The sequence below is a fragment of the Mytilus galloprovincialis genome, chromosome 9, assembly GCF_965363235.1.
Source record: "Mytilus galloprovincialis chromosome 9, xbMytGall1.hap1.1, whole genome shotgun sequence".
NCBI lineage: Eukaryota > Metazoa > Mollusca > Bivalvia > Mytilida > Mytilidae > Mytilus > Mytilus galloprovincialis.
Genome location: NC_134846.1, coordinates 72189861 through 72204740, shown reverse-complemented (window position 1 = coordinate 72204740; position 14880 = coordinate 72189861). Strand labels below are relative to the sequence as shown.

At 31.1% G+C, this 14880-nt stretch overlaps 1 protein-coding gene across 1 annotated transcript; it reads right to left on the bottom strand.

Annotated features, from left to right (window-relative positions):
• Positions 1-2157: 2157 nt before the first annotated feature.
• On the bottom strand, positions 2158-13477 carry LOC143045859 (mitochondrial dicarboxylate carrier-like). Its single transcript, XM_076218666.1, has 9 exons — positions 13198-13477; positions 12337-12453; positions 11412-11572; positions 10857-10898; positions 10367-10481; positions 9451-9543; positions 8648-8719; positions 6868-6924; positions 2158-5109 (listed from the first exon to the last, which is right to left on the bottom strand). Exons 1-9 carry the CDS (start codon positions 13297-13299, stop codon positions 5011-5013), a joined length of 858 nt encoding a protein of 285 aa, XP_076074781.1. The 5' UTR covers positions 13300-13477; the 3' UTR covers positions 2158-5010.
• Positions 13478-14880: the final 1403 nt, after the last annotated feature.

Sequence of the window (14880 nt, the reverse complement as noted above, 5' to 3'; positions counted from 1 at the left end):
TAGTTCTTACTTTGCTGTATATTATTGCTGTTTACAGTTTATCTCTATCTATAATAATATTCAAGATAATAACAAAAAAACAGCAAAATTTCCTCAAAATTACCAATTCAGGGGCAGCAACCTAACAACCGATTATCCGATTCATCTGATTCCAGGGCAGATAGATCGTGACCTGATCAACAATTTTACTTCTGTCAGATTTGCTCTTAATGCTTTGGTTTTTGAGTTATAAGCCAAAAACTGCATTTTACCCCCATGTTATATTTTTAGCCATGGTGGCCGAGTTACCGGAAACATTTTTTTAACTAGATACCCCAATGATGATTATGGCTAAGTTTGGTTAAATTTGGCCCAGTAGTTTCAGAGGAGAAGATTTTTCTAAAAGATTACTAAGATTTACGAAAAATGGTTAAAAATTGACTATAAAGGGCAATAACTCCTAAAGTGGTCAACTGACCATTTTGGTCATGTTGACTTATTTGTAGATCTTACTTTGCTGAACATTATTGCTGTTTACAGTTTATCTCTATCTATAACAATATTCAAGATAATAACCAAAAACAGCAAAATTTCCTTAAAATTACCATGTCAGGGGCAGCAACCCAACAACCAATTATCTGATTCATCTGAAAATTCCAGGGCAGATAGATCGTGACCTGACCAACAATTTTACTTCCTGTCAGATTTGCTCTAAATGCTATGGTTTTTGAGTTATAAGCCAAAAACTGCATTTTACCACTATGTTCTATTTTTAGCCATGGCGGCCATCTTGGTTGGTTGGCCGGGTCACCGGACACATTTTTTAAACTAGATACCCCAATGATGATTATGGCCAAGTTTGGTTAAATTTGGCCCAGTAGTTTCAGAGGAGAAGATTTTTGTAAAAGTTAACGCAGGACGACGACGACAACGACGGACGACGACGGACGCCTTTCGGCCAGGTGAGCTAAAAACATATGCATTATTTTTTTTTAATTTGAGGTTTCTTATGACTTTAATCAAAGAGCTGAAAGCTCTGAGGAAAAATGACGCCACTGCCTCTAATATTGGGATATTTTTTATGCAAGTCTTGATTTTCACATACAGTAATAAATTGAACATTGCAACATGTCTCGTAAGCATATAATTGATATTCGTATATGAGTGTGTGAAGTGAAGATGACAACTGACTGGTCTTTTTTTTTAATACAAATGAATAAGTCAAGAGTCAAGACTACCTAAATGATCTACAGTATCCAATGACTACTGGCATGTTTTTTTGTACAAATAAATAGGTCAAGACTACCTGAATGAAATACAAGATCTATTTTTTTGAAGGCCATGTTGTAGGGGATACTGGATGTAATGGTTGTCTACGTGTGTCATGATTAGACTAACTACAACATTTTCCATAACTTTGCAACATACGCATGTCATAGAAATAGGTCTATAATTCTCTGGATTATATTTGGACCCTTTCTTGAAGATTGGAGAATCATGTGTGGTTCACCAGTCAGTGGGGACTTCACCAGTGTCTAATGATTTTTGATATATAAGGCATAGTATTGGTGATAATTCGTGTGCTAAATCCCTAATGATGCGTGGCTCACGTTTGTCTAGTCCACTTGTCTTTGATGGATTTAAATTTAAAGTAGTTTGCAGATACCTTGGATGGTTATATTTATGTTTTGCATGGTAGGGTAAACTGTTTTCTGCTGCATGTACTGATTGTTTTCAAATTCAGTAGCAGTAATTTTGTTAGGTTCTGAGAAAACTGATTGAAACTGCCTGTTGAGTGCATTGGATTTCTGTTTTGTGTCCCATTCTGCTTAAGTAATGTTATTCCACTGAAGTCAGTTTTTTTGGCTTCTAATATAAGACCAAAATTTCTTCATGTTGGAAAATTTATTTTCATCAGGTTTTGGTGTTACAATATTTTCTATGTATTGCCAGTATGATTGTCTGAGTTGTTTTTGTACCTTATGTATAATTTGCTTATATTTGTTTCTCATGTTGACATTTCAAGACTTTTTCAACTTTTTATAGAGTCTGTCTCTGGTTTTCATTAATTTTCATATTTCAGATGTTACCCATGGGGTTTTATTTTTTGTAGTTATTTTTTGTGAGGAATATGCTCACTGACTAATAAAGCAAGGCCAAAGTAAAAAGAAAAAACTCTCAATGTTTAACTTTTTATAAGATAAAAATATAAGTTCAGCATGGCTGCATAACGTTAAACAAATATAGGTTAACTTCAGCACTCAGTACTTTAATACAAAATAGTACAGTATATTAACTTTTAATCAAGTATCTATTCTCTGAAAATCTTTTATACAAACAGATTTGTTAATAGTAGACTGGTGAGTTACATAAACAAAGCAAGTTGAATCTTAACAATTTCTGAACATGGATTATGACAATTACCTGTAATTAATACTATCTGCATACAAAATTTATAAATGTCAAATAAACTTTGATAAAAACAATTTCTCAGGAATATAGAGTTACTTCCCATTATATGAATGTTCAGTCTTACAGAAAATACACTTTTAGGCTTATTATACAATATTTCCTATCTGTTCTTGCTATAATTTTGCACAATTTTTGTATATTATTAGCAATTTCTAATTAAGAAAATAATCTATATTGAAAAAATATTAAAAATATGCCTCATAAAAAGAAATTATAATCTGTTTTCAATTACAGAACTATCAAAAGTAATTAGAAAAATTCTAATAATCCAATTCTTATTGATAAATTGTAAATATAATAGAAAAAACATGCTATTGACATTTAAAACAAGCTCTGAATAATGTGAAATATATGTGACAAAAGATAAATGACTACCAAAAAAGGAATTAAAAGAAAATTGTACATCCTTATAATTCCTTCTCCACGATAGAGGTTCACTAAGGTTTTCTAAAACAAACTAAACATTTTCTGATATTTTCTATCAGGATCAACCTCTTATATCTAATTTAATCTAAAATAAGTTTTTTTTCTATATTACTCAATAAAAAAATGTAATCTTCAAAGATTATATAATCCATAATTACAAATATACAACTAAAATGAACACAAATTGAAATACCTTATCCTTCTATTGAGATAGATATCTATATATCTGACAAACTTAATGTCCCAGACATGCTGAATGTCAAAAGCAAATTACATCGGCTATAGGACTACCTTAAGAAAACAATATCATTCTAACATAAGTAGCAGTTTGTCAAGAGAAAAAGTTTTAAGTTCTATTAAACTTTAATTTAAGTTACTCCTTAGAAAATTAAAACATAAAGCACTATTACTGTATCACATTTATAAATATTTTAAAAAATCAACATACAAAATACACCTAAAATATTAAAAAGAAACAGTAAAAGATATTTTCACTCGAAAATAAATTAACAAATGTAATTAACAATGACCAGCATACCAATAAATAGGTACAAATACTAAATATATCAAATATAAATTGTATTAAATAATCTTTTTTCTCCCTTGCATTAACAGCCTGTTATTATACTTTTGTTAACAATACATCTTATTTCCAATTATCATCACAAAAGTACAAAATTTAATGAATTTCAGTTATCATCCATAATTTCATACAAAGGAAGGCTCATTGAAGAGGAGGGGTTGGCACAAGACTTACACCAAATCAATTGCTAACAGGTCAAATGTATTATGTCATTATATTATATAATTGTACATTTTCTGTCCATTGTAATTGATTTTGCCGTTCAAAAGGAGAGGAATTTGTATAAGTGACTTGACACTTGTTTTCCAATCCATTGTATTGTATTTATGTACACATTTATTTATCTGTTTCTGATTAAAATATTGTTTACACTAACAGGTCAAATGTTATTCAAGAATAATATGTACACCAAACTAAGCAATCAATTGGTGAGACATTTCTGTGCAGTCCCTGATTGAAAGTAATTGTTTAGACTGGACATTCCAGTTTGGATACCTATATAACTGATTGCCATAAAGCATATTCATACATACATTCCAAAATCTGCAGTCCACTTTTAAAATGATAATTAATGACTAAATTATTACATTTTACAAATTAAGTTTTTTAATATATTTTTTTTTTAATTATTTTTATGTGAAATTTACTAAAGGTATTTATCTAATTTACTCTAAAAATGAGTTTTTAAAGTTAATTATTTCTTATTTGGTCCAAGGCCGAAATTTGTGAGTTTGATATAATAACGCCACATCTTGTTATAAATGAATTAGACTATGTCAATCGTGAAAATTTAAATGAATTATTGGAGTGTAAATTAAAGTGAAGCTGAAACCTCTGATTGGCATAAACAAATAGCAATAAAGACAAAGCATGTATACTGCCTAACAATAATATGACACATGTAGTCCTCTCTTGAAAAAGTGTATATATGTGATATATAACCATATTATATATCACCTAGTTGCTAACAAATGGAATAAATATTAGATGGCAGATTGCACATAGACCTTACAATGAATGGACAAACAAAAACATTTTTTTGACAGCACTTTAAATAATATTCAAAACAACATTCTAAATTTTACAAATTACACTTCTGATGTTGCTTTCCCAGATGGCTTAAAATCAAAATTTGTACATGATCTGTAATCTGTATAGAGAGAAATTAAAAAAGTTACACAAAACCATGTGAAAATTCACAAAAACTGATATGTTTACTGATAAAAACCATAGTCCAAAATACTGACAATCACATAATAAATTAGTTAAAAAAGTTCTGAAGTGCTTTTTTGTTTGTTGTAAAAATGCTGCTGTATATATGGCACATTACTGAATACTATTTACCCATAAAAATAAAAACATATCAAACATAACTTACAGAACTTTAAGAACCATTATTAGGAATGCATAGCTTGACCAAATAACACCTCATATCCATTTTACATGAAATTTGACAAACATTCTACAATCAACTTATTAAAGCAAGCTGATTTTTAAACCAGAGGTAATACTGTGATTTCTAAATCCTGTTTCTTTCGTTGACTAGAAATTTACTTGGGGTCATCTCCAAAGTTCTGACGAATTTGTTCAAAGAAGAGGAAAGTGAACACTGTATGTGGTCCTAATCTCACAAATGCTGGAAAGAAGCCCTGAAAATAAACAATTTATTAAACATTTTAATTAGAAAGAATAAGTGAAAGTGTGAGCTACTGGTCACTGATGATACCCTAGCTCAAATATTTCGGTAAACAGAAATTTGTTGAGAGATGAATACGAAAATGCATCACTCAGTGTAGCTGACTTATATTTACCCTGAAAGCGAATTTCAGAAATCCTTGTATTGTAGTTCCAGAGAAAGATGCAACAAAACATTTCAACTTGGCTATCATGTGTAAAATAATAAGGTGTTCCGTATACAGGTAGTTGTTGAGTGATGAACCTGAAAACACACATCATGGTATAGCTGACTTATATAAACCCTGGAACCAAATTTCAGAAATCCTTATGATGTAGTTCCTGAGAAATATGTCAGGAAAAATATTCATGGGACAGATGAACGGGGGGATGGATGGACTAATGGACAGACAGAGGAAAAACAGTTTACCCCCACTTTTTTAAAATGGGGTATAAAACTAGAGGCTCTCAAGAGCCTGTATCGCTCACCTGATTCTACTTGGGTTTTTGAAATCATATAAAAAAAATATAAAATTTGGCTAAAAGTAACAACACTTGGCCAGCACCTCATAAGGAAAGGAACATTCATGCTATGTTTGATTTCATTCATTTCAGTGGTTCTTTAGAAGAAGACTTTTGTATGCATTTCCCATAGGGTCCTATGTTAAACTAAGTCCCCCACTGGCAGCCATCTTGGATGTTGCAATGGGGACAAAGTAACAACACTTTGTCAGTATCTCATTAAGAACATTCATGCCATGTTTGGTTTCATTCCATTCAGTGGTTCTCTAAAAGAAGTCATTTGTATGCATTTCCCATAGGGTCCTATGTTAAACTAAGTCCCCCGCTGGCGGCCATCTTGGATGATGGATCGGCTACAAAGTAACAACACTTGGTCAGCACCTCATAAGGAACATTCATGCCATGTTTGGTTTCATTCCATTCAGTGGTTCTCTAAAAGAAGTCATTTGTATGCATTTCCCATAGGGTCCTATGTTAAACTAAGTCCCCCGCTGGCGGCCATCTTGGATGATGGATCGGCTACAAAGTAACAACACTTGGTCAGCACCTCATAAGGAACATTCATGCCATGTTTGGTTTCATTCCATTCAGTGGTTCTCTAAAAGAAGTCATTTGTATGCATTTCCCATAGGGTCCTATGTTAAACTAAGTATCCTGCTGGCGGCCATCTTGGATGATGGATCGGCTACAAAGTAACAACACTTGGTCAGCACCTCATAATGAACATTCATGCCATGTTTGGTTTCATTCCATTCAGTGGTTCACTAAAAGAAGTTATTTGTATGCATTTCCCATAGGGTCCTATGTAAAACTTAGTCCCCGCTGGCGGCCATCTTGGATGATGGATCGGCTACAAAGTAACAACACTTGGTCAGCACCTCATAAGGAACATTCATGCCATTTTTGGTTTCATTCAAGATTAAGAGAACAGTGTCTGAACTACATACATGTGGACATTGACATAATTCTATATACAAAATATGGTTGACCTATTACATGATTATTGCTGTTATCACATTGCTTTAAGAAGAACAATGGTATTTAAGGGATTTCTATATTTTACACAAATTCCCATACTGATTATATCATATCATCACTATTTTTATCTATTAGAACTTACCAAAATAAACAAACAAATCTTATATGCTTACAGTCAACTCAACCCTTACAACTATTTCTTAAAAAAATATATACTTATTCTTAAAACTTACCTTGAAAAATCCTATAGGACCTTGCTTTGCTATATCAACTGCACATGCTAAGATACTCTGTAATTAGCATAAAATTTATTTATATTATAGGGTAATTAATATAAAAATAGGGAGATGTGGTATGCTGGTTTATGAGACAATCATCGAATGAAAATGTTTCATTACTTTTATGTTTTCATTGTTGCATCCTAAATTCTCATAAATACTGGCAAAATATATTGACCACTTTCAGGTTGTTTAACCAAGGTGTAGAAATGTTTATAATTATTCACATTCATATAGTCACTCACAGTCTGAAACTTATCAACCATACTTGGGGCAGAAAATATATATCTAAATAAGTCTGATGTTGTTTGCACAATATCAGTAACAGGTTTAATTCATTCATGTATAGTTAATTTATTATGGTTTCAAAGTGATTTGTTCGTTGAAATTCATAAATATGAAAATAAGCAGATGTGGCATGAATGCCAATGAGACAACTCTACACCTCAAACTGAATGTGTTAGAAGAAAGCAACTGTAGGTCACCCTATGATCTTTAAAGTCATAAGAAACGAGTGCCCGGTGAAAAATAATGTTCTTCCAATTCTTGAACCAATGCATACAAACATCATAAACTTGGTCTTCTGTGCACGAATTTATCATTTTTTTCGTGTAAATTTGGTATAATCGTCAATTTTTTTTTCAATCGGTCAGTGTTGTTGTGAAAATATGGCAGGTAATTAAAGTTTGTGTTTTGAAGCCGAAGTTTAACGATTGTCACCTGTTTGTCAACAATCGACTAAAAAACAACAAAAAGCATGGAAATTGAGCACGTGTTTAACATGTAAATTCAGATTTATTTTAAGGACATCCATGCATATTGCGATCACCGGGTTTTTACAAGATGGGTCACACTGAGGTCACTTTGCATACGGAAAATATGTCGGGGGAATTGCTTCCTGGAAGGAAGCAATTAAAATAAAGTAAACTTCTTCTAAATATGAATAAATTAACGAATTTTCTTCAGAAAAAAGTATATGTACATAAGTTTTATAATGAAAACTATCCATTGAGTTATAAAAAAACATATGCATTATTTTTTTTAATTTGAGGTTTCTTATGACTTTAAAAATGATCAAAACACATTTAAACCCGCTGCATTGTTTGCACCTGTCCTAAGGAATCTGATGTTCAGTAGTTGTCATTTGTTGATGTGGTTCATAAGTGTTTCTTGTTTCTCATTTTTTATGTAGAATAGACTGATGGTTTTCCGGTTTGAATGGTTTTACACTAGTAATTTTTGGGCACTTTATAGCTTGCTGTTTGATGTGAGCCAAGGCTATGTGTTGAAGACCGTACTTTGGCCTATAATGGTTTACTTTTAAAAATTGTGACTTGGTTAGGGAGTTGTCTCATTGGAACTGATTCTACATCTTCTTACATCTATGTATAGTTAAGTCATAATGGTTACAAAAGTGTTTCTTTTCTTAAATTGTGTGGTTTGTCTCGATTTTTTCCTTGAAATTTACAAATACAAAAATTAGAAGATGTGATATGATTGTTATAAAGACAGTTATCGACCAGAGACAAAATGATTACGGGAGTTTTAAAGTGCATTGACTGACTATACAGCCCTTGTACAATCGTTACAAATCAAATGACATAGAAGGTTGCAACCATAGGTCACCCTACAGCCTTCAACAAGAAGCAAAACCCACCCATATCATACAGCAAGCTATGCTATATGTGTATGTTCATTTAATTGGTTATTCAATTGGATATTAATCAATATTTACAGGATATGGATTATTCATCATTCTTGTCTTCATGACATCTAATGGCATTGTCAGCATTGTCGCCAAACATCCCTGAAAGTAAACAAGTTTAAACATTTATCTATAATGGATGAGGAAACTGTTTATAACAACTTATATCAATCCCTTATCACTTTGTTGGTGATAGTTCTGCCTTGTAGGGGCATTAGCCTGCTTTTTTCGAAATCTACAAGGGTGTCATATATGTGCTAGATATATTGCTCAGCAGCTGTCTCTTAACAAGGAAAAGACAAATATTTCTAGTATTACATGTCAGTTGTCACGTTTATTTTAAAATAATGATAAGCCAATTACGCAAAAACATTTACATGTTGAACAATGTCTCTGTATAATTCCAAAATTCATCAAATATTGTTTATATGCTGCAGTTTTTGGATCTGATCAGTTCGGTTTCTCAGAATTCATAACTGACAAATTTAAAATATTTTGAATTTAACCTACTTACAAGTATACCCACATAAATATTTGCAATCAAACCAGCAATAGTTGACTATGACCTTCAAAAATTCCAATAAAGCATGGGAGACATTTTTGTGTGTTAACATCTAATACATTTCAAAATGAGACGAATACATTAATTGAAATTAAAATAAAAAGAATTAAAGATACATAACATGAGAGTAAATAAATATGCATGAACTTGAATGGTCTCTTATATTAGACTAGGCAATAATAAAATAAAAAAAATGTTTTATAATTATTTCACAGTATAGGAAAACGTAATGAGGTTTCCTTTTGAACAAACTTTGACCTATTAAACTTACAGCCATAGTACTACAGGTTAAATGTGTCACTGTGTTATCTTTAAAGTATCCAGACTTCATTAACAGCTGTTTGATCTGATCATAACCTGCAAGCTATAAATAATAACAAATTTATAATTTAGGAAAGCTCTGAAATTATTGTTATTGCTGATGATCATGACTATGACATTCATAAATGATTTTAGCATTATGGTATAAATCTTTATGTTTCAATAAACCATTTACAGAAGTATTCAAGTCATCAAGAGAATTGTCATAGTAAATGCAGGACTGCTCTTTGAATTTTCAGAAATCATTAGGGAATTTCAGAAATAGAGCATATTTTAAGAAAACATCTTTCACAGTACTAAAATTATCATTGTTATACATGTATAAACTTATGATATTACAATTTTCAAACATTGATATACTTTTTTTTTAGAATTGACACTTTCTCTTATATTTTTCATGCCAACTTATTAAGATTTTTAAGAATATAACATGCATACTGGTGTATGTCTACAGGATTCAAGACCAACTCATTTTTCTGTGTTTTGTAAACTTTGAAATCTGGATCAAAACCCTAATTTGGCATATAATATGTCAATCATTCCACATCAAAAGAATATGCATCCTAAGTACCGGAGTAAAACTATTTGACGAAACAATAACTTCATAGTAAACTACTTTAAACTAAATTTTAACTTGATAAGGGATGGGCAAAAAGATGGATGGACAGACTTAACGAAGGATACACAAACTGAAAAAAAACCCTCCCCTTTTTCTATTGCAGGTGTGTCATAAAAGAAAATTATCAGGAAAATTTAAACAACAATTATGTTTACACAATCTCTTTTGAAGGGGAAAATGTTTTACTGTTATCAGTCAACTGTACTTTTGATTACATTTGAAAAACTACTATATATCACTAACTGACCTGACCCACTGTCACCAGGACAGCTCTTGAACTGGCCATAGAAGCTCCACTAAACATCCTTGCCAAGCCTCCCTCCTGGTATACTTTGATTAGACCATCAATTGCATGTTTGTAGCTAAAGGAAGAAGGAAACTTTTCATAAACATAGATAACGTTAAACTTATGATAACTACATTAAGTATAAAATCTGTTTGGACATACAACAGCTGATATTTGAGTGAAGTAGTATAATTTCCATATTAGAAGAGAAAAAGATAAGTGCTTTAAAATATCAAAGAAATATGTTTATGACTCAGTATTTTTTTTTCTGCAATGCAGGATTTATTATCCACAACTTTCAAATTCAACAAAAATATTTTTCAACTCTTTTTGGTATGAAACCACATTATAGCCTGATTTGGTGGTACATGTATTACACCTAAATGTGCTAGGAGTTTCTTCTGAGGTTATCTACAGTTATTTAACTCAATTAAAAATACTGAATACATACTTTCTTCTTTGTTCCTTTGGCAGTTTCACATCATTCTGCATTCTGAAAAAAAATGAAATGGTTACTGGGAAATACAAGACATTTTGATGCTGAATATTGCATTATATCTCGTTATCAAAACTTAATAACATTTCATTGAGTGCATTTTGAATTTTTGAAACAATATGCTGTTTTCTTTTATTTCCCTCTGATAATTCAATGTCAGGACTTAGTCTAACAGTATTAAATTAATTTTTTTTAACTAAAATTATATTTATTACTTCCATGCACTAAATCTGAGATAAAAAATAAAAACTTTTACTTAAAAATAGGTTTAATTATTCAAAGTATCCTTATTCAGGGCCTTTTATGGCGGACTAAGTGGTATTGGTTTTGCTCATTGTTGGAGGCTGCATGATGACCGATAGCAGTTTATATCTGTGTCATTGGAAATCACAACCCATCTTCTTTTTCATATTCAATAACTGAGTTTAGAACTCCTTGAGGTTTGTATGTCAAAAACTGAATGATGTGAAAGACATCTTTGATATATAAATGTTATCATACTACACTTACCTAACATTGACTAAATCTGGTGGTGTCCCTATAAATCCTCCAGTGGCCCCTGCAAAACCAGCAACACCTACTTTCTGATACAGTGGCATCACACTCCCATCACTAGTTAAGTTTTTCTTCACAGTTTCATATATAGCAAATCTGGTCATTGAATATGTAAGCTGTCAAATACATAATGAATATTAATAAAACAACATATTCATTTATTCCTTGCTGAGGGTCTGGGACTCTAGATATATTTTGTCCATTATTCTCTATTCTTTATACCTTAGTATATATTGTACCCCGTTATTCTCTATTCTTTAAATTTGAGTACCCGCATATTCTCTTTTCTTGTAATTTATTCTGCAGATTTTTTTCCATTATTCTCTTTTATGTAGAACCACTTCCAGACCAGACACTCTTTGATGGTAAGATTTCTGTTGCAAAGCAAAATGTCTGTTTCTTTCCAAAATACCCTGCTTTTCCAGTAGCAGTTCAAAAATTGTATTATAAATATTTTTTGAAGACTACTAAACTGGCAAAAAAACCTGCTTTTCTTAGGTTTACTCAAAAATGTTTTATAGTATTCTGTTTCTTCCCAACTTTCATAATATCTGTTTATTCCTGAGGTAATTTCTCAACAGAAATGAACTTTAGTCTGGGAGAACATGATTTATTCATTAGTTGTAATTTGCTTTGAACTAGCTTTTAGTAATTGAGAGTACTCTTGTATTGGTGCTTTGTGTCAATTGGTTTTATTTCATGTCAGGTTTTTTTTATATATCATTTTGACCTATTTAGTTGAGCTATTTGGAACTAATTTTAACAGAATTGTTCTAATGTTGTGCTGTTACACAAGTTGCTTACTTCAACATTATTTGAACTGTGATGGATAGTTGTCTAATAAGAATTCATACCACATCATCTTATTTTCATATTGTACCTGTCTTGTAACAGATGCTGACAATCCATTGTAAAATCCTAAAACTCCATCACTTTTATACAGTCTTCCTATTAATGTTGTGACTTTAACTTTAGTCTGCTGGGTCTGTAGATGCACCTGAAAAATAACTTTACTTGTGAAATATTTATCATACATTTATCATTAAAATTAGTAGTTTTTATTGGTGAAATGAATATCTATCCACTTTTGCTGATTAAAAGACAGACCACGAAATTGCTGAATGGCATGTTTCCCCAATATTGTTATTCCCAACTGGCTGTTTGTCAGCCTTTCCATAAAAGAATCATATTTAGTAGTAATTTTCTTAGGTACATTCAAACTGATTTAAAATATTGTAAATGTACTAAAACTATCCAGGAAATGAGTTAACAACCTGCTTAATGATTATCAAATTAGTTGTGAGCTGCAATGAGGAAAATTTATTTCCTGTGAACTGTGATCAGCAAATTTAACATCTCATTTACCATCCTAAGCCTCAGAACACAATTTTTCTTCCCCTTGGCTAGACAGTGCATTTTTAAGTTAAAGTCAAGTTGAAAAAAAAATCGTTGTCAAACATGAAATAAATTAAACTGCTTATAGACCATTATTATTCTAATAAAATATGCTTGTCCCAGAACAATCTATCTGTGCTTTTTCTTTCGAGAGCCCTATTAACATGCCAAAATTTAAATCTTGAATAAATAATGACGGCTAATTTCTACCCTACTTTCATTATGGCCAAAATCACTATTTCTACTTTTAACAATATTTTTTTCCACAGTTTTACTTATTTCAATATATATGCAACTGAGAGGACCAACTCAAGAGTTATATCCTGGATTGTACACACTAACAAACCTTCATCAAATCAAGTGGGTGTGTACAACAAGCTGCCATGGCACTTGCAACTCCTCCAAAATACCATCTTCCAACTCTTTTTGTCTTGTCAACCTGTGACATGTTTGAATATTCAATTTTAATGAATGCCAGGTGAATGGTCACGTATCTTAGCAATTAAATTATTTTCTGTGACAATTTGCCTTGCAATTTTTTATGTGACTTTATCAGTTTATAACGAATCACTCATTGTATTCTTTTTAAGTAAATGAAGGGAATCACATAAATAAACAGTGGCAGTCACGCTTAAATTGTATCAAATTTTACAAAATACAATTTATTTCATCCTGTTTTTTTCTGGCTGAAGATAGCAGACAACCTTTGATTATCTCCCTTCGGGCACCTGTCCTTGAGAAAATACCTAAATTATGTCTTTGCCAATCTGATCATTCCTTTTCTCTTACTACCAAACTATTCGTCACCATCCAAATCATATCTTTATTCTTTGACTAGAATTTTGTTAAAGTATTCATCTGATTATTTTCTATCCATTTACAACATCAAATCATGCAAATCACAGTACGTACTTCTTCTTCTTGGTATAAGCCTCCTTTAATTAGGAGCACCTCCAAATATATATGGAGTTTTCCCTTAACTTAAATTTTTTTTAAAATGATAAAACAAAACTTTCCAACATATGTACAGCACATATAAATAAACGATAGAAATGTCATGCATGGCATATTTACATGGACCTTTTTATTACAAACTATTCTACCATACAAGTCAAGTATATTCATTTAAATTAATTATGTGATTTAGTTTTATTTATATTTAAAATTATGTTTCATTTGAATTTGCTTTTTAATATGCATAAAATGTACATTAAAAGGAGGTTTCAGTTAATAAGATCTATGTATTAAAATAATAATAGGTTAAGATGTACATGTTCGGGACTATCGGACACAAATTAGTGCTTTTATAGGTTGTTGTCTGGATAAACAAATCATGTTCTTATGAACAGTCTTACTGAAATAATCATATATAGGTACTTTCTCTCACCGGTGCCCATTGATCACAAATATACCTCATTCCTCCTATTTAAACAGATAATGTTCAGGGCTTTAGCATTGGTATTTTTTGCAGTATTCGTATTGCCATAAATAATTAATTGATTTTTATCATTTTATTTTTTTAATACATCTTTTCATGTAATCTTTTTTTTCTGCTGACTAACAATCACAATAAGAATTTGTATCAAAATTTCTGAATGATTTTACAGCCAAGAATTTCTTTTTTAATAGTTGAAGAAAATTCAAAAAATAAAAAAAATGATTTGTGAGTTCAACATTTTTTTGATAAAGAAGTAAGAGAAAATTGAACTCTATTGCTTTGTTTTAAAATTTATAGATGAACATCCATTGTCAATATGACTCCCGCACTTGTGGGACAGATATGTTTGGATTGGATGCCTGGTGACTGATCACACAATGTAATCCTAGAAGCTCAAATTGGTGAGATTAAAGAAAAGCATAAATAGATTTCTTTAAATAAATGAATATCAAAATATTCAAAATGTTTGGGCATGAAATTGTTTCAGTAGATTAAGTATGAAAAACAGTCAGACTTCTGTATTTTTCTTAGAGCACTATGGGATTTTAACTGAGCACTTTTTCCATAACATCATATTAAGATTTTATGTTT